Source organism: Chrysochloris asiatica, unplaced genomic scaffold (genome assembly GCF_000296735.1).
Source record: "Chrysochloris asiatica unplaced genomic scaffold, ChrAsi1.0 scaffold00207, whole genome shotgun sequence".
In the NCBI taxonomy this organism is placed as follows: domain Eukaryota; kingdom Metazoa; phylum Chordata; class Mammalia; order Afrosoricida; family Chrysochloridae; genus Chrysochloris; species Chrysochloris asiatica.
The window spans coordinates 107,557-128,794 of NW_006408725.1; the positions used below are offsets into that span (position 1 = coordinate 107,557).

Genomic DNA, 21,238 nt, shown 5'->3' on the forward strand with positions numbered 1-21,238 from the left:
GGGACAAATGTGAGGGCACTAATTCAGGGAATACACAGACTACAAAACATTTTGAAAACCACACAAACAAAAGTAGACAAAATAGATGAGTGGGACATACTAAAAATTAAAAACTTATGTGCATCAAAAGACTTCACCAGAAGAGTAAAAAGGCGACCCACAGAATGGGAAAAAATCTTTTGCAATGACACATCAGACAAGGGACTCATTTCTAAAGTATATAGGAAAACTACAACAATATCTGTAAAAGAAAAAGACAAATAACCGAATTTAAAAATGGGCACAGGACATGAACAGACACTTCATTGAGGAGAAGACCCAGGCAGCCAACAAACATATGAAGAAATGTTCACAATCACTAGCCATCAGAGAGATGCAAATAGAAACAACAATCAGATATCATCTCACACCAGCAATAACAGCAAAGGTCAAAAAAGTAGAGGACAGTAAATGCTGGCAAGGATGTGGAGAGACTGGGACCCTCCTGCATTGCTGGTGGTATTGCAAAATGATCCAACGTCTCTGGAAAGCAATATGGCGCTTCCTCAGAAGGTTGGAAATAGAAATACTTTATGATCCAGCAATTCCACAACTTATTTACCCACAAGAAATATGAGCAATAACATGAGTAGATATATGCACACCAATGTTCATAGCATACAATAGCAAAAAGACGGAGACAGCCTAAGTGTACATCAACAGAAGAATGGATAAACAAACTGTGGTACATACACACAATAGAATACTATGCTACCTTGAAGAACACCAAGGAAGCTGTAAACTATCACATAATATGGATGAACCTTGAGGATATTATGTTGAGTGAAATTAGTCCGTCACAAAAGGAGAAATACTGCATAGGATCACTACTGTAAAAGACTTAGAAAAAGAACCCATACTAAAGGGGGGGACTCTTTGTTGGTTACCAGGATGCGGGGGGTAGGGTGAGGGGAGGGAGGGGAAGATGGAGCACAGGGTAGGGAATAGACACAGGATAGTTTGGGTGCTGGCACAATACACAAGAAGGGGGAGGGGAATGGAAGAACAAAGCGGACAGGAAAACAATTTGGCAGGTTTGCATGGGCTAAGTGGGACAGAGGTAAATAATGATGTATATACAACCTTGGAACAACAGAGCTCTGGGATACAGGGATTGAGACATGGTTGGAATGGGCAAAAGGGGGGAAATAATGTTAAGATGCCTGGCTGTCTTTTGAATCTTGATTTCCCTTGCATACCATTTTAAAACAGACACTTGAGGTGGAATAACCAGAAATATCACCATAGAAAACTTGTAAGTCCGTCTTCTGCCCATAACGGATTGGAATACCTAAAATGGGGCTAGAACTTACCCAGTGAAGGAAGCTTCCTGTGGAGCCTCTGGATTACATAAAACCAGAGGTGTAATCCTGAACCCCATCCAATGAGAAATTTCCACTGGAGAGGACAAGCAGACCAACCTAGAATGGCTAGAAGAACAGAAGCTACTTCTTGAAAGACCAACAGGAAAAATACAAAACAATAATGGCAGTCCGACTAACTACTACAAGAACAAGCAAATTGCTCACCAAGGAGACATCAAGGAAAGTGGTTGGGTTCCCTCAGGGCAAACCCCCTTCCAAGACTAAGACTCAGTGGGAATACACGAGCAGACATGCGCTCTGACTGTTGTCCACAATGGTCACCGATAAGGGGACGTGAGGGAAAAACAGCAATAAAGTTGGGAACTAAGCCCAACCATGTTCAATATACTCCTGTGAACCCAGGGGGAGACCTGGTTGGCCAGCAGTTTGGCAAGACCTGGGGACTCCTGGGCCCAGAGTCAGTGACATAGCCACACAGGACTAGAGTGGAGAATGAAGCATCCAGCTGATAAGACAAGAGGGCATATGCACAAGAACACCCACATTTGCAGATAATACCCACTTGACCTGGCTTCAATGGCTGGATGATCAGAGCTCAACTAGAAGAAGAAAGAAGAGGAAAAAAAAAAAGAGTAATCTGATACAATATGATGAACTTGACCTACACCTATGGATGCAGTCAATAGCTCAAAAGAGGGAACGAATCTTTACAGTGAGGATCATTCCCAACCCCTGAATACACAGAGTAGACAGGGATGAGCAACTTGGGCATTTGCTACACAAAATGGATGGGCTACAAAGGCAAGAAGCTACTGACTTACAAGCTTTCAAGAGGGAGCCTAGATCCAGAGGGCGTGGAGGAAGGTAGAATCTCCATTGAGTAGTATCCAATCTGTCTGGGAGGGACTAATGAAGGGAGATGGGGATAGCACTCATGTGGTACAACAGTGAATAATTACTATCAGGACTGACTATGAGGGTTGGAAATGTAAAGGTAGAGGTTTTGTAGCAAAAGGAAGGAAGTGGTTGACTTTGCAGGCTAGGAGCAGAGGCCCCTGGGACCATCAAGGGAGAAAAGCGGAGTGTGGGACCCTACCCAGAGAAACAATGACGCCAGAGATGGAGGCAGAGACGATGATGTAGAGAGATGGAATGGCTGGGAACTCTAGACCCAGAGAGGGAGAGGGGCTGTGTGCTGACGATCAGGGGGCAGGCTTGCGGGGTATATGCTTTGGTTGGTTGATGATGCATGGGGGGATTGTAACCATGGCAATGTAATGATAGATGGTAGGATGAATGTAAAGCTAATGTTCTCCCATGTAAACTATCACATAATTCACAAAACAGTTTTTTTTAAAAAAAGATCTTGGAAGGTAAATAGTGATGTATGCTCAATTTTGGAACAAAAGGGCTCTATGATACAGGGATCAAGGCATAGTCTGAATGGGTAAAAGAGGGGAAATAATTTTAAGATACTTGACTGTCTTATGAATAATGGTTTGTCTTACCTACTATTTAAAAATAGACACTTGAGTGAGATAGAAAGGAGTATCAGGAAACATGATTACAGAAAGCTTGTAAGCCTGTCTTCATCCTATGACTGATTGGAATACCAAAAAGGGGTTTTAGAACTTGCCCAGTGAAATATGCTTCTTGTGGAGTTTTTGTAGTGTATAGGACCTTAGGTGGAATCCTGAGTCCCATCCAGAACCTTCTGAGGTGGAACATTCCCACTTGAAAAGCTATGCAGACCAGACTGGAATAGCTAGAAGAAGAGAAGATACTTCTTGAGAAAGACCAGCAGGAAAAATCAAAAACAAAAATGGAAGTCTGATTAGCTACTATAAGAACAAACAAGTTGTTCACCAGTGAGCCATCAAGGCAAGCAATCACACGGACAATATACTCTGTAGAATGACTGGTGAGGGGGCACAAAGGGGCGTGAAGATGAGGGAAAGCCAAGCTTGTGCAAAACCAGAAAAGCAAAAGGAATAGCTAAGGAAACAACCCACCCAGATTGATGGCAATGTAGGATACACTTTGAAGAATTGCAGATAATTTGTGAATGTCAGCTAGGGCTCTATTGTGGCAACACTTGAGACCCTAGCTAGGGAGTGTGCATGCAGGTCAGTAATCACTATACAACTTGCAAAGGTGATGAGAGGATTATCATGATTCTTTGCTAGTCCTAGTCCCTGAAGCCCATGTGAAGGGTTACAGACTGTCTCTGGGGTAGATGGACCAGCAGATTGACCAAATCCCTGCTAAGCAGATGGAACTGACTCACCTTCTGTCTCCATTGTTGAGAAAGTTGTCCTTGGATTTGGGTTTACATCTTGGTTAAAGGAGGCTACGTATAATTTGGGTTTGCCACTAAGAAAATGATGAACATTGTCCACAAAATGCATTCTGAATGGAATGGTTACGAGTACAAGAAATTTTAAAATGTAAGAAAAATCTGAATTGATTTTTATCAACTTTCTCAAAGAAAAAGTATTAAGTTTAAAGAAAATTAAAGATATCAAAAGACCAATTCCTCTAATGCAGAGGTCAGACATGCCTCCACCCACTAACCTTCCTGACCAATTCCTCCCTCCCAGGGCATTCTCTGCTGGCTTTGACTGTCCATTACAGTGGTCACACAGAACTCGGACAATTCTCACAATGATGAGACTTACTAGGGAAGTTAACAGGTTACAATTCGGGATCAGAAATGCTCAGGATACCATTATTCCAGTCAGGAGCAATTTTTCTCGGCTGTGCCCATGGGCACATGGTCCTTTGCCTCTGCCCTGCTTGGGCAAGGGTTACAAAGCTCTTCAGTGCTGCTAATGAGTGACCAAAGCGCCACTATACTATAAGCCTCAGCCTGAAGGCACTCAGTTAAGAGTCAGCAAACCTCCCTTCTCTGATTAAGTGCCTGGAGACAACCCACTCTACCAGTGAGCCTGCTGCCCAAAGGCACTCAGCTTTCTCACTCCGTGGGCTGGGAAGTCCATCCCTCAGTCTCATGTTCTGGCTTTTGGTTCTGCGACCCTTGTTGCCACTTCTCTGGTGTCATAGCTCTGTGTCCTGGATCAAGAGGTTCTGATTCCTAAATGAAAGGATATAAAATAAACTGATAGTTCACAAGAGGAAAAACACACACACACACACACACACATTTAAATGTTCCAAGTCACTAATAACCCAAGAATTGCTAATTAAGTTAACACACCCCAGGCATCCAGTGCACTGGATGAGCACTTTGACTACTTTTAGACTCCTAACTAATGTAACTTGCTAAAAGCAATTGGGTAAAAACAAAAAACATTGCCTCTGAGTCAATTCCCACTCATGGCAACGCTAGAGGGCAGAGAACAGTCCCATAGGTTTTCTAAGATTGTAATCTTTACAGGAGCAGACTGCTTTTGGTGGGTTCAAACTAAGCAATTTGATATCAAACTTGGCTTAGGAATTCCACTACTGGGAATCTAACAGAAATGCAGGAAATGTTTTTATGCGCCAATATTTTGCCTTATTATCAAGGAAATCCAGGAATGATAAAAATTCACCTTAATGTTTAAAAACAGGAGAAAGTGACTAACAGCTCTCGCTTGTTTTCCTGCCCAGTCCTCCTTAAGTTAAAGAGACACTATTCTCTCTTTCCTTTCAGTCCTCAATCCCTCAGCATCCCTCTGGTTCTGATGGGAAAGCATCCCTTCCAGGCCACAGTGATGACCTAGGAGTGACTAGGCCCCCACTGGCCTCCCTGGAGTCAGCCTTGGGGCTCCTGCTAGGTTCTTGGGAAAGATGTGCCCTCTTTGCTCTGAGGTTGATGGTTTCAAGGACCAAGTATCACAACCAATGCCAGGGAGAGAGGAACCAGACAATAACAGCAATTAAAGACCATATTCTAAAGGAATACTTTGAGACTAACAAACTTTTCATGTAAATGACCTTGAGGAGCCCTGGTGGTGTGAATGGCAAAGCTGGTGGTTCAAACCTTCCAGTAGAAATGCTGGTACAAAGACCTTTACTCCTGTAAAGATTACAGCCAAGAAAACCCCATGGGGAAGTTCTACTCTGTCACATGGAGCCACGTGAGTTGGTATACCCAATCTCCATCACCTTGAATTGGGTGTCTATCTCTAGCAACAAGAGTCCTACATAGAACATTCATTGGAAACCTGGGAATAACTATCTATTGAATTATTCTGCAGCCATATCAGAAACTTATGATAAAAAGAAAAACAGGATACACAAACAATATACAGTATACGACCTCAACTGTGTTTTAAAATTTCACGGAAAAGAAGATTGGGAAAAAACACACAAAGATACTAGCAGACATGCTTATTGGCGAGGCTATACATTTTTAACATTTTATTTTCCACATTTTCTGCACAAGTATTAGTCTGACAATAGACACCAATGAGAAGACATAAGAAAAAGATTCAAGTTTTATTCACTGACATCCTCCTCAATTCCAAAAGGGACTTACATTGCAATTGTCTCCGCCAATAAGCTCTTAGAAAATGCCTCATTTTGAAGTGACAGTTTTGTAACCCCCTTGAAAAATACTGACCAATCAACTTAACACAAAATAGAACATTGTACTTTAGTACTCCAACTGAAAAAATATGCCCAGGTTAAGTACAGTCCCCTCTTCGATTACCTTGTTATCTTCAGGCTGATGACCACCAAGAAGGGGGCACAACAGACATGTCTCCAGTCAGAACATTCGTGCATTGTAGTTGAACCTGCCTCATTTCATAAAGGGTTTTTCTCCACCGCACTACATACCTGGACTCTAAGTCTTGGCCATGCTTTGATGAAATTGAATGGCCTTGACTAGCCAAGCAAAGACCCAGGCCCAAGACAGTGGTCTGGATCTCAAGTCTCTTCACCCACGCACTTTTGCTAATTGTCTCTTTTCTTGACCATGGATGCCTCTTTACTCTCTCTGCCAAAGTCACCTCTATCTTAAGGCACTCATCCTGCTTTCAGTTAAAAGGGTACCAGAAGCTGAACGAGAGTAAATCCATTTAAGTCCATAACCAGCAGCATGACACCACAGATCTGCTTCTCCTCTTGCCCTTGATTAAAGTACCTTTATCTCAATGTCACTTCCTTCAGGCCACCCCGACCTGTTGTTGTATGGGTTTGATTAGCTCAGCTATAAGGGACAGCTGCATCTGCCCAAAAGGTAGTCTACAGTGCCCTCTGGTGGCTAACTGAGAAGTCACACTGCACATTCAATTATAAAGGAAATCTGATGAGCTGGGTATGAAAACTGGTTAACTTTTTAAGCAGTAGGACAACTGGAATGCAGGTATGTTTTTATGTAGCACCAAAGGCTAACAACAAAACTTACAGTAAGTGGGCAAAGGGAGAAAAACAGATAGATGGGTCAATCAGATGCAATCACCGGGACCCCTGCTGGCCTCAGAGATACTGAGGCAGGGCAGGTAACCAAGTCTGGACTGCATTCATCCCATACCTGTAGGACATATGAGCTTTTTGCTAATAGGGAGTGGTAATGCTCATGGGATTATTCATTGTGATTTTTGAAACAATCAGTGGCTGTCTTCTTTAAGAACATGCTAAAATAAAAGCAGAAAAGAAAGGTTTGGGCAGTAGACAATGAAACAATGTAATAATTATTAACATTTAAGAAATAAACCCCACATGTTTCATGAAGATAATGCTTTTATTGATGCTTTGAATAAGAAACCCATTTTAAATGCAACAGAAATACTTTTTTTTTCAACAGAAGCATATTCAACTGCCTTTCTCTTAGCCATTGAAAATCCCTCCTGCCACACCTGTTCAAGAGGAATTGTGTGTTGTATTCTGAAATCAAGTGTACAAGTAATAAAAGTATATTGGGCCTTCTTTTCTGAAGAAATGTGATTTATTTTAAATACCATGTTATCTTCCTGTGGATGCCCTGAGTAAGGAGTGGTAGCAGCAGTAGGTACCATTCAGAGGCTTAGAGCAGGCGGAGAAGCCTTAGGTTATTGCTGAGGGGGCAGAATAATGAAAGCTACAGAGAGTGGTGAAGGAGCTCTGGTAGCGTAGTGGTTACAAATTGGGCTGCGAACCTTAAGGTCAGCGGTTCGAAACTACCAGCGGCTCCGCGGGAGAAAGATTTCTACTCCCGTAAAGATTTACACCCTCGGAAACCCTGGGTCGCTATGGGTCGGAACCGACTCGATGGCACTAAACAACAACAACAACACAGAGAGTGGTGGGCAGGGGGCGGGGCTGACCTTGGCTGAAGTTGTTCCCTGTCTGGGTTAGCTCTGCTTATAAAAGGCCAGAACTTCTACAAAACATTCCCCACCTTCTTTCTTTTGCAATCGCATTTTGGTGCTAAAACATTTGAATGTGTGCACATGTATGCATGTCTACACTGGGAAGACAAGAAACTGTTAGTACAGTGAAAAACCAGCAAAGACAAAAAACATGGTGGAAAGATCACATTCAGGAAAAGTCTCTGAACTTCCTTTTTCCAGGTGATTAGCACTCAACATTAAAAAAAAAAATTCTTAATAAAAAGTTATTTTTACCCTGTGTTATACCAATAATATCTAGGATTATCAGACAGGTTGGTGGTTCACTGATGTTTATTTGTTTGGGCAAAATTTCTTCAAGTACACTGTTAACGTGGGCCAAACCCATTAGACTAGGCTTGGACACTCTCCCGAAGCAAAGCAGCCTCCAAGAATAAACAAGTACCTTCAAATGCCAACAGGCAATCTAGATCTGACACTTGTTCCTCTTCAAGGAGTAGTGGTAGGAAAATACTTGGAATTGATGGAACAAAAAAAAAAAACCCTTGATCTTAATGAAAGATATTCCTTTATGAAAATGGCAGTAGCCACATCCTCCAAGAAATCTAGGAATAGTCCAACTCTATGATGTAAAACAAATAAGACGCAAGCAGACCAGCATGGGAAAAAATCTGGCTCAATCTTCAGAGACTTTCCACGGAGAACCACGAAGCCCTTTATGTGTGTGTGAACCATCCTAAGCAGCTTTCCCCACATAGTGACATTTGCCACATTCTGCTTCACCTAGAAAAGAGAGGAGAGGGGACAAATTACGTCACTACACTGAGTTGACCAAGCTTAGAAGCTCATTCATTCTAGGCAAGGATTACAGCAATTTATGACCTAAAAGTTTACAATTCTGAATTAATTGCAGGCACGTTAGTATTCTGAGGAGCCCTGGTGATGTAACAGTCAAGCACTTGGCTACTAACTAAAACCCACCCACTGGCTCCACAAGATAAAAACCTGGCGATCTGTACCTGATGGGGCAGTTCTACTCTGACACAGGGAGTCTCTCTATAAGTCAGAACTGACTCCATGACACACAACAACGAGGTACTGAAAAATCACCTGAGTTTGTTAAAATGCAGATTCCTGAGCCCCAATTTCAATAGGTTTAGGGTGGTGCACAGGAACCTTCATTTTAGCTAGCACCTTCCCCTCTGAATACAATTTAAACCTAGGTGACCAGGACATCACACTTCTGCAGACACTGTGGGGACAAAGCATCCATCCAGATATTCCTGTGGCTGCTGTGGTTCTGCATTTGAGAGTAATGAAAGGTTTAAAAGACAAACACAGCTGGGAGCAGAAGGGGCTCTCAGTGTGAGGGGCGTTAGCTGCAAGGAGTCTATCCCAGCTCATGCCAACCTTAGTTGTAACGGAATAAAACACTGCCTGGTTCCATGCCTAACATGAAGGCAAACGGCAGTACAAGTAGCCCCCAAATTATGATGTATTTGAGTTACAACAAACAGCTCGTACAATCATCCTTTCGTTTTTGGATTATCTTATGATGCTGTGGGATAAGGCAAGGTCGGTTTGAACCACAAGGTCGGTGGTTCAAACTCACCAGCTGCTCCTTGGAAACCCTATTCAAGGTTGCTATGAGTCAGAACTGACTTGAAGGTACTTAATGCCAACAGCAACATGGTTAGTAATATATATTTCATACAAGGTTGCAACATGTGGTTTACTGATGTTATTATTCTTATGCCAACTCCTAAAGACAAATAAAGGTCAAATTTATAAAAACAATGGTAAGAAAAGGTAACAATGTGAAAAGAAAAAAGACCTACTCAACTTACATCAGAACCGATTTACGTTGGAGTCAATGGAGGGGAATACCACCATAGATTGAGGACTACCTGTTATGAGCCAACCCCTGATAACTTGCCCCATGTTCCCAGTCTTCAGGCTAATCAGGAAACTCACCTCCAGATAACAGAGAGTAGGCAAGTTTGTAACCTCTTGCTACCTGTGTTTGGTAGGGAACATCAGGCTATGCCAGAAGAGATACAATGAGACGTAGTGCAAAACATCTGCTGCTCAGATTTGACGGTGATTGGAGGCAAACACTTACACTTCTCTAAGGGAGCAGCTTACTCCAGGCTGTCAGCAAATCCTTCCTGTGAGCATCTGAACTTTGCACTGTATGTAAACACACTCATGGGGTTCTGACAAGTAAGTCCAATCTTATTGAGTGATGCTTTACATTAGCCTTAAAAAGTGACCCTCACATTGATGCTTCCCCCAAACACCCTGTTTCACTGACACAGAATTCAGATGCAGATTTTTATGGTATTTGGAAAAAAACAGTATCTTCCAAAACTGGTCTGGGCAAGCCAAAACAGACACTTTGAGAATATCCTCAAAATGTCTATTTTACTTATTCAGGGTGAAAAACTGTGTGGCACCATAGGATAAGCACTTGGCTGCAAGTTGGGTTTGAGCAGCAAGGTCAGCGGTTCAAGCTCACCAGACGCTCCTTGAAAAACTTATCTAGGGTCACTATGTTGGGACCGACTTGATGGCACTTAACAACAACAACAACAACAAAGCCAAGCAAGGTGGCTGACAATTTGGGGAAGCTTGAAACTGCCTGGGAGGCCCATGTGACTGTTTGGCCTAGAGGAGAGGCCCAGTCCTCACAGACCCTGATTGTACTCTAAGACCCCTTGACTACTGAACAGTGCTAGTGGTAAACCAGGTAGGTGGAAAGATGGATGTGTGTGTGTGTGTGTCACACTTCCAGACTCTGACGTGGACCACTGATGGTCAGAGGCACTGACCACCCTGGCCAGCTCTAAGGCATAATGCATCCCTACAATACTGGGAGGGGTCATACTCTGGCCTAGTCTTTCTCAGAAGGAGAGAGAGAAAGTGTTCCTTCTCTCTCAGAGCTGCAGAGCAGTACTTACCCTTCTCCACAAGAAAGAACTGAGAACACCCTCAAAGTACGCTGGCTTATTCAGGGTGGGAACTGAGTGATAACACATAATGTTACTGTTATGAAAGCAAATGATGCCTTTGAGCATGCTCTCTATAGAAAGGCCCCTGTGCTTCAGAGGTTGGTATGTCCTGTGCAAGTAACCGATCCTCTAAGTGCGGGGCCATCATTTTGACTGGTTGTCCTCCTTGATAATGCGTCACCCAGGTAGCAACGCTGTGACAGCTGCTTCTAGGTTCCCAGAAGAGGACGCTGGCTCAGCCCTCTTCTGAGTGTCCAGCACCAAACAAACACTCTGATTGTTGGATTCTTTAGTCACACAAAGAGCCCGAAAGTCTTTGTCTTATTTGAATAACCTGCCCGACAGTTGGCCGGTCTTAGTGAACAAGCCTGTTCTGTGCCATACGCTGTCTTTGGCCTTGTCTGGATTAAAAACACCAAAACCTAACAAACCCATTGCTGTCAAGTCTATTCCAAGTCATACTGAGCCTGTAGGACAGAGTAGAACTGCTCCCTTGGGTTTCCAAGGTCATATTTCTTTATGAAACTAGACCGTTACACCTTTCTCCTGCAAAGAGTTAGTAAGTGCTTACCCACCACACCATCAAGGCTCCTACTGGGATACATACATTTTAAAAACCTGATCTTCACTGTCAAAAAATTGACAACCATGGTGATGAATCAATAGGTCAACATGGGAACGGGTCTACACCAGAATAAGACACATAATAACTAAATGCTAAGGATTTAAGTCAAACAATGAGCTACAACCTTCGAGTGAAGCTTAAGAACTTTACCCTAAAATCTTCCCCAACCAACAGCAACTAGTCATTACAAGTAAAAAGTGTATTATAAATTGTTGTTGTTGTTGTTATTAAGTGCCGTCGAGTCGATTCCAACTAACAGCAACCCTGCCTAGTGTTTCCAAATGCTCCTAGGAAACTTTATACGGGGTCACTATGGGTCAGAACCAACTCGATGGCACTTAACTAAAGTGTTTCAGAGGAGCAGCTGGTGGGTTTGAACTGCCAACCTTGCGGTTCGCAGTCCAGTTCTGATTCTCCTGCCCCACACCAGGAGTCCAGTTATTATAGATGTGTGAGGACATTGTTTAGAGTCCTTACTATTTTGAAAGTAGTTAACAAGACTCACACACTATTATTATACCACACATTAAACGTTTTTATTTTTATAGCTGTATTTCAATGGCGTTAGCCTCCCTGGTAATCCTATGTATTTTATGCATTGAAAATATTATGCTAAGAAGGGTCATTAAACCCTTGCCAACCTTTCCTGGGGGCCTTACCTTCAAGATCTGAGGGCCACTGATGAGGGTGACAGTATTAGAAAGGTATTCTTGTTGTTGACCACTGTTGAATTGTTCCTGACTCATGGTCACCCCTGGTATAATGGGCTCAGTCTGCTGTAATTCAAAGGATTTTCGCAGATTGATCTTCAGAAGTGGACCAGGACTTTCTTCCTAGTCTTAGTCTGGAAGCGCCGCTGAAACTGGCTCAGCCTTACAACAAAGCAACATACAAGCCTCCATGGACAGATGAGTAGCAACTGTACTTAGAGGTACACTGGCCAGAAATCCAGCCCAGAGCTCCCACAAGAAAGGTGAGAATTCTTCCAGGGAGTCACACCTGCCCTCTACTAGAAAGCTGAAAGATGTGCAAATACTTACTGAAATGTGACATTGTAATATTCTTCAGGGGTCACGATTTTAGCTCCACCATAGTAGTCCAGGACCCAGATATTGGTTATATTCAATTTAGCAAAGAACCAATTATGATCGGAAGGCCACGTCTTCATCTCAGGGTGCCGAGTGAATAATGCATTCTTTGCAAACTCCAATTCGGTCTCATTCACCTAAAAGAAGACAAACATGAAATAAATATTCTCACAGCTCTGACATTCTGTTTTCTCATTTGTTAGGAAATGTGTAATGGTAGTATTCTACAAATTCTTTTAAGCTTAAAGACTCAAAGCACAGAAAAATGAAAGAAGTTGGAAGAAAAAGCAGACAGCAATAAAGATCTTCAATGTTGGTGAAAACAGATGCTTCATCAGACAATGATTCCGTGTCATCAGAATAAATGGCATAAGATTCCATAACAGAACCTCACTGGGGCCTATGACTGCATCATTGGCACACTAATCCCATAACGTGTACATATTGTATACACAAATCTTGAGTCTCTGATGAATGGAACAGCTGACTCTGATGAGGGGGCAATCTTTAGAAGTAGCACAGTGGAACTGAAGAGCATATTCAGTTCACCCTCCCTTCTCTTTGACAGTGACGGACAGCCAATTCCAGAGATGTGTCCATATATAATTTCCAGACCGCTCATAAAACTTGTCTGAGGTATTCATGGCTGACAAGGTCAGAGACACATCTGTTGGACTGGCAATCAGATCTTCTGTCCCCCACTGGCTACCCATGGTTCTGCTTAACCTTTTCCACCAGCACTCACCAGGACTGTCTCAGTTCAGTTCCGTTTGTAGTAACAGATACCCACTCCCCTTAGTGACCTACCTGATCCCACCTCTGCTCTGAGCCAATGCTAAAACATGGAGTCCAGTAAATATGGCTTTGGCTGCACAGATAGTCCCTAATATGAGTAGGGAGTAGATCAACAGGTGTTATACCTGTTTGGCTATAGGAAAAATACTCATCTTCTTTATAAATATCTTACTGAACAGATTTAAAGCAATTGATTACAATTGTCCATTTTCATGGAATTACTTTGCACCTAATAATATATGAGGAGGCTTCAAAAAGTTTGTGGAAAATTTCTTTTAATTCTATTTTCCCATGAATTTTTGACACCCCCATGTAGTCTAACTTTGTAATTCAATCACAGTCACTTTATTTTACTTTCAAGAGTCTGTCTTTCATTGTTAGCAGGGTGATGCTCTTGGAAAACCAGTGTTTCCCCGAGCAGGAAGACTACTCACCTTAGTAATACTTCCTGACAACATTATGTGAGCACAAAGGGGACTCTGGGGATCAAATCCATGTTTCTTGCAGAAGTTCGTCTGTGCCAACGACATTGTCAGCGTAGCATGTGAATTATTCTGCAGAGAGAAAATAAAGACCCTTTCGTGTGAAATATGGTCTCTGGAGAGGTAATATATTTCACCAAGTTGCATATATAATAGGTTGGGAACGTGACTGTTCTTCTACAACGCAATGAATTGTATAACAATCACCTATGCTCAGGGGGAAAATACTATTTGAATAGAGACTGATCTTTTCTGTAAATCCTGACCACACACACACACACACACACACACACACACGATAAGGAAGAGGTTCGTATTTGAAAATAACTGACTCTAATACGACTATTTTAGGAGTCCCTCCTAGTGTGGCACTGCGGATTAATGAGCTGGACTGTAAGGTTGGTTTGGACGGCAAGGTTGGTGGTTCAAGCTCACCAGTCATTCACTTCTTGGAAACCCTATCCAGGGTTGCTATGAGTTGGAACTGACTTGACGGCACTTAACAACAACAGGTGTTGCAAAGAGCACTGGTGTGGCACTGTAGGATGAACACTGGACTCTCACTGAAAGGTCGGCAGTTCAAACTTGCCAGCAGCTCTGAGGGAGAAAGGCGAGGCTTTCTGCTCCTAGAAAGATTTCTAGCCTCATAAATGCTATACAGGGTTGCTATGTGTTGGAATCAACTCAATGGCACGGGTTTGGTACGGGGTGGTGCTAACGGTTAAGTGCTCAACTACTAGATGGAAAGGTTCAAATCCACCCAGAGGTACCTGGAACACAGGCCTGATGATCTGCTTCTGAAAAGTCATATAGTTCAATGGCAACTAACAACAACAATAAGTAAGAGTATTTTAACACATTTTTCTCAAACTCTGAATTTGTTCCTGTTGGGTAAGAAGGTGGTGCTATCCAGGGAGTAGCTTATCAGGCATCCTCTCCTTCTGGTTCCGATGGAAACCAAGGAATGCTAAGTCATTGCTATGTGTGCCACCATATTAGAATGATGTCACACTGTTATATAACCTGTGGGTCATATTTGGCAAGATGTCTTCTCTATTCTGTAGTAGTACTTAAGGAGTTTCCCCCACATGAGGGGGAGGGAGAAGAGAGAGACACAAGAGAGAATGGGCAGACACAGGAGGGAGAATGGGGCACACAGAAAGAGATGAAGTGAAGAGAGGCGGGGAGAGCGCTGAGAGCTAGAGAGGACAGAGGGGCAAGAGACTACCTGAGACCCCCTTCCCCTGTGCTGACTGCTGTTTTGCTGAATCATTTCAAGTGTTGTTTTGGCTGCCTGATCCAGTGAACCTGCTGAGGTGGGGTGCTGAGAACACCGCCCCTCACACACACACACACACACACACACACACACACACACACACACACACACACACTCTTCATGACATCTACATATTCATTAGGGAATTACAATTAGAGTGCCACCAAAATTCAAGGGTGGCTGGTCTGTGGCTACCCTGGAAAGGCCTAAAAGGTTCAACTCTAATATGAAACCAGTGCATAGAATATATCTCAATTGCCCAACCAGATGATCAGCAAGAAAGTAGCTGAGTCATGCTGCTTTGTTATCTTAAACTAGCAGAAACTGTCATGTAATATCAAAACCAAGAAAGTTGCTTCATCCTGCTCAAAAAATAAGGGAATTATTATTTCAGATTCAAAAAAAGAAAGCAAGTAAAATTCCTAGCTTCTTTTTATTCATAAACAGCTTCATAAAAGGCATTGTTGACAGATTACAGCAAAATCCGTACGTTGTATTTCAGGTTACTTAGCTCTTTAAACTCTGAGTGCCTGTGTGGGGAATTTTACCAGGTTTCTGTAGTCTATCAGAACAGTGAGTCACAAAGAGGTCTCTTGAAATCAGTTAAATATTTTCTAGGTATAAATTATTAGGTAAGATACTACAAGAACCACACTCCTCCCCTTTCAAAAATTAAAAAAAAAAAAAAAAGTCTAAGATATGGTCCCTCCCTTCTGTGGAGTTTATACCCTAGTTGAAAAGTCAGACATAGATCGAACTTATATAATAACAGAAAACAATGGTAGAGAGATCAAAAGGCAGTACCTCATAAATTGCCAAATAAATGGTTCAGCATAAGGAGAGACCAGCATAGACTGGAGAGATCTAGAAGCCACAGGGAGCAGTGTACGCTGTTCAAAGTGAGGCGTACATATCAGAGGTACTCATGGTTTCTGCAAAAACAGAACTGGGAAAATAGAATCCATGGTGGAGAGCAGAGAGAAGTCCAATTTGCTTAAGAGAGTGGCTTTCAGATGGAAAGAGAGGTAAGAAAAGGTGGGGTCTCAAATCCATGCTAAGATATCTAGATTGCCTGTTGTAGACCAGAGGTTTTCAATTTTTCTAAGAGCCACTTGCCTGAAGAGCTTGTTAAAATGCTCATTCCTGGGCAACATTTCCCAGCCCAGGAATCTGCATTTTAAATAAATACTCAGGTGATTCTTAGGCAGTTCTCAGACGAGGGATATAGTTAAAGGTTTTCAGCAGAGGGCAATGCCATGAGTGGTATTTGACTAACTGTCAATCTTGTGGGAGGGTGGAGCAGATGGACTGAAGCAGATAGGAAGAGTGCACTGTGGGTTAATGTGAAGGACTGTAATGTCAGCTTGAACCACAAAGTCGGCAGTTCAAGCTCACCAGCAACTCCTTGGAAACCCTGTACAGGGTTGCTACGGATTGGAACCGACTCGGTTGCTACAGATTGGAACCGACTTGACGGCACTAACAGCAATGACAACAGCTGAAAGGTTAGAGGTTTAAACCCACCAACCACTCCTTGGGAACCCTATACAGGGTCTCTGAGTCAGAATTGACTCGACAGCACTTAACAACAACAACAACAAAGAGAGGGTGGTAAAAATGAAGAGTAAAGAGACGGGCAGCAAACAAAGCAAAAAGACTTTGAGGAAGAGGCAAGAATTCCAACTGTGTAATGGAGGGAACAACACTATTAGCATAAATGCAAAATCAAGAGGCGCTGTTTTGAGGAGGATGAAGGACCCTTTTAAACTGAATGAAGTGAAAATAAACAGCAAGCAGTCAGCAGTCACATTGTGGAGGTCAGAAATGGACACAGTTTGAAGTGACTTTTTTAAGTGGGATGAAATAACCTGAGTGTATGTGATCTTCCCAGGGCGATGCCAAGAGAGCAGTGGAGTAAGAAATGGACTTAGGGGATCAATCATTTTTAGTGAATCAGAGAAGAAAGCAGAAGTAACCAGGGATATGAGAGTGATGGGTCACATCATAAGGCGAGAGAAAAGCTCCCAGGAAGGGGAGCTAACAATAAAAGGGCTCAGACAGGACCTGGAGAGACCTGGGTGCAAAGAATCTAACCTCAAGATTCATTTCTGTTTCATTGGCGCTACAGCCCCACCTGTAACCCTCTATTACCTAAAGTTTGTGATATCTTCCTGTAAACACTTAATACACAAAAATGCCCCAAAGAAAAGCAACACAAAAGGAACATCTTGGTAGCCATATATCATAACCTCTGTCGGGCAATTTACACCCGAGAGGTGGTCCTAAACCTAGTTTTCTTGTTCCTTCCAAAGGATTTCAGTCCTTGGTGAGAGGACATGAAGTGTATCCTGGAGAAGAATGTGGATGGAGAAGAAGGGCAGGAAAGGGGGAGAAGGAGGGATGATGGCATGGATAGCATAAATGAAATCAGAGTGAGATGAATTTTGACTTGCTCACACCTTTTCTCTGTCTTCATGGGGACCTGAAATCCAAGCAGTTTTCTCTGTGAACCTGTTTTTGCCACAGTTTCTTTTGGGAGGTACCAAAGACCTGGGCTGGCATCCTACCCAATGGCCCTTTCAGTTCTTTTGGGTAATACTCAGGAATGAAATTGTTGGGTCATATGATAATTCTCCATCACCCATCTGTTGGTCTGTTGTGCTGGGATTTCAACTACCAGCAGGGTCACTCAGGCTTAGTGGAGCTTTCAGATTAAGGTAAATTAGAGAGAAAAGGATGCATAATTTACTGAAAATTAGCTAATGAAAACTATGGATTATAAGAGAATAATGTTATATAATACTTGAAAATGAATCCCATAGGTTAGAAGTTAGTACACGATAGCGGAAACAATGGACTCAAATACAGTAATGATCATAGAGATGGTAGAGGATTGGGCAGTATTTATGTTGTTAGAATTGAGCCCACTAGACAAAATTAACAATCTACCACGTTTGTCATGTGGGCACCACTTTACATTCCCATCAGCAATGCAGTAATGTTCCAATATCTCCACAATGTACTTTTACGTCTTCCCAGGTGACTGTGATGTGCAGTTATGGTGGAGTGCCACTGGTGGCGCAGAGGAGCTTTTGTCGCACAGTGTTTAAAGCACTCAGTTGCAAAGCAAAAGGATGGTTGTTTGAACCCAGCAGCTACTCCAAAGGAGAAAAATGTGTCAGTCGGCTTCCGTAAATACAGCCTTGGAAATGCTACCAGGCAGTTGAACTCGATCCTATAGGCTTGCTACGAGTCTGAATTAATTCCAAATCAGTGGGCTTAAGTTTGGCTTTGTGAGTAGAATCTCTGTCAAAAAAAACACCCGACAATTATTTCCTGAATTTCATATGGCTCTAGTTTCCTTGGGACAGGAGGAATCCGCCAGACCTGGAAACTTTTAGAATTGTAAGCAGGGCACCCTACTGAGGAAGTTACTTGTGCAAAATGGAGGCCTATGCGCTGGACTGCAAAGTCAGTTTGAACTGCAAGGTCGGCGGTTCAAGCTCACCTGCCTCTCCTCAGAAACCTTATGGGTCGTAATCGACTGGATGATACTTAACAACAACTGCAATGATCCAAGATGTTGTATATAAACTTCTTGCTGCTGAAGAGCAAACCTTAATTCAGAAGGAGAGGGAGAAAGAGGAAACCCTGATGACATATATGGTAGGTAAGTGCTTAACTACCTAACAATTTGTTTACCTTGTAAAACCTCTAATAAATGATAACAGGAGTCCAGCAGTTACACGGAAGAAAGATGAGGCTTTCTGCTCCCGTAAAGATCTACAGCCTCGGAAACCCTATACAGAGTCGCTGTGAGTTGGAACCGGCTCCACGGCACACATCACCACAAATCAATTGAGACAGCCTTCCACTGAGAAATCTTCCCTGGTGCAAAGCATTCGCAACTAGCGCTCAAGGGCAAACATTTGCCGGCAGGAGACCCTGGCTAGCTCGAGCCAGAAGTAAGAGCCAGGCATAAATTCTTATCTCTACGAACGACCCTCTCGTTCTGGGCAGAATGTGGACCAGGGCAGAAAGGCTCTCTCTCTGGGCGCCTCTCGCCATGACCCGCACCCGGGCTAGAGGCTCTGCGGTGCCCAATGGCCTGTCTTGCCCACGGTGCCGCCGGCCTTCCCGCTTACCTGCAGGTCGCCCACGGAGAGCTGCAGCGGGCTCAGGTAGAAGTAGGGCACGCCGCTGCCCGTGCCTGGGGGCCCGTCGCTGAGTGAGAAGACGTTGGCGAAGGGCCAGCCGAGCACCGCAGGCACCTGGGATATGGTGGCCAAAGCGCCCCAGTCGCAGATGTGCGCCACGAAGCGGGCCAGGCGCGCAGCGTCTTCGCGGGGCGGCAGCGGCGGCAGTAGCGAGGTCGAGTCCCAGTCCCCGTGATCCCGGCCGCCCCGGCCCAGGGCTGGCGATGCCAACAGCAGCGCCAGCACCAGCAGCGGGGCCAGCAGGAGCGCAGCCCGTGGAGCTCGCTCAGCCATGACGGCGACTCCAGCAAAAGCCACTGGACTCACAGCGGCCTAGCCCTCTTCTTGGAGCGCTCGAGTTCCGCCCTCTTCTGAGAGGGGCCAACCAGAGCCGAGGAGAATGGGGGGCGGTGCCCAGCTACCGCGGAAACTTGTTGGCTATGAGACTTGTTTACCCACTTTTTTACTTCTCCACCCCGCCCCTCTGTAAGGATTGCGAATTTGTTCTAATTGGAATGTTTAGTTTACTTCCGATTCGAAGGACAGATGAAAACACTAAAGTTGACAGAACTAGTTCCAGCAGTTTTTGAAATATGCCACGTGGTTGTCTTTCACCAAACTTATTCAACCTGTATGCTGAGCCAATAATATGAGAAGCTGGGTTCTATGAAGAAAAACGTGGCATCAGGATTGGAGGAAGACTCATTAACAACCTGCAATATGCAAATGATACAACCTTGCTTGCTGAAAGTGAAGAGGACTTAAAACATTTACTGATGAAGATCAAAGAGCACAGCCTTTGGTATGGATTACATCTCAATGTCAAGAAAACAAAAATCCTCACCCCTGGACCAATAAACAGCATTCTTATCAATGGAGAAAAGATTGAAGTTGTCAAGGACTTCATTCTTCTTGGATCAACTATCAACACTCATGGAAGCAGCAGTCAAGAAATCAAACCACGTATTGCATTAGGTAAATCTGCTGCACAAAACTTTTTTAAAGTGTTGAAAAGCAAGGATGCCAGTTTGAGGACTAAGGTGCACCTGACCCAGTCCATGGTATTTTCAATAACCTCATATGCATGCGAAAGCTGGACAGTGAATAAGGAAGACTGTAGAAGAATTGATGCCTTTGAGTTATGGTGTTGGAGGACAATATTGAAAGTGCCATGGGCTGCCAAAAGAACCTCACAGCAAGAAACATTCACACACACACACACACACACACAGAGTGGACGGAGAAGGGCAGCTTGGACATTGGATACTCAAATGGGGAGGGGGGACTACAAAGGCAAGAAGTGACTGGCTTACAAGCTTTCATGGAGGGGATTGGAACCATGGCAGTGAGATGATATACGATGGAATAAATGTAAAACTGAAGTTCCCCCATGTGAACTATCATATAATTCACAATAAAACATTAAAAAAAAAAAAAAAAACCTATCAGAAAAGCCTAACTCTTCAGGAATGGAAATTAATATCCGGGCTATCCTTGTTACAATAGTCTGTTCTCTTTAGAGATACTCCAATCTGCTTTGCAGAAAGGATTTCACTTCATTCAAGGAATGTAGCCATCTTTAGGGACAAAATATTGGCGCACTCCTGATATGCTAAACGTATACTCCCAATATAACCCATACTGACATGACAGCACTTAGCAACAACAACCACACATAACTGGTGCTCCTTATTGAATCTAGTTGTTAGCGACTCAAGGTTGTGTAAAAGTATGCCTCCATGGCAAAGACTCTGGACTCAGGGAGGGAGAAGAGGCTGTGTGCTGACAGCCGGGGGCAGGCTTGTGGGGTGTATTCTTTGGTTGTTTGAATGGTTATATATTCCTGAGTACTTTGGTGTACATCCAAAAAACGGAATGGAAGCAAATGCTGTTGAATGATAATGCATGGAGGGGATTGTAATCATTGCAGTGAAATGAAATACCCTAAAATGAATGTAAAATTGATGTTCTCCCATGTAAACTATCACTCAATTCACAATAAAACTTTTTTAAAAAGTAAAAAAAAGAACCAATAGATCTGTTTTGGAAGAAGTGCAGCCAGAGTGCTCCTTAGAGGCCAAGATGGCCAAACTTCGTCTCTCATACTTCAGACATATTGT

General features: G+C 43.3%; 1 protein-coding gene across 1 annotated transcript in view; it reads right to left on the reverse strand.

Moving 5' to 3' along the window:
• Positions 1–21,238, reverse strand: part of CREG1 (cellular repressor of E1A-stimulated genes 1) — a gene marked incomplete at its 3' end in the record, with an annotated part of 116,483 nt that overhangs the window by 94,392 nt on the left and 853 nt on the right. The window contains exons 2-4 of the mRNA XM_006872648.1: positions 19,068–19,435; positions 13,596–13,715; positions 12,319–12,503 (exon numbers count right to left, since the gene is read on the reverse strand). Coding sequence (XP_006872710.1) covers positions 12,319–12,503; positions 13,596–13,715; positions 19,068–19,435 — 673 coding nt within the window. The remainder of the gene's footprint in view (positions 1–12,318; positions 12,504–13,595; positions 13,716–19,067; positions 19,436–21,238) is intronic.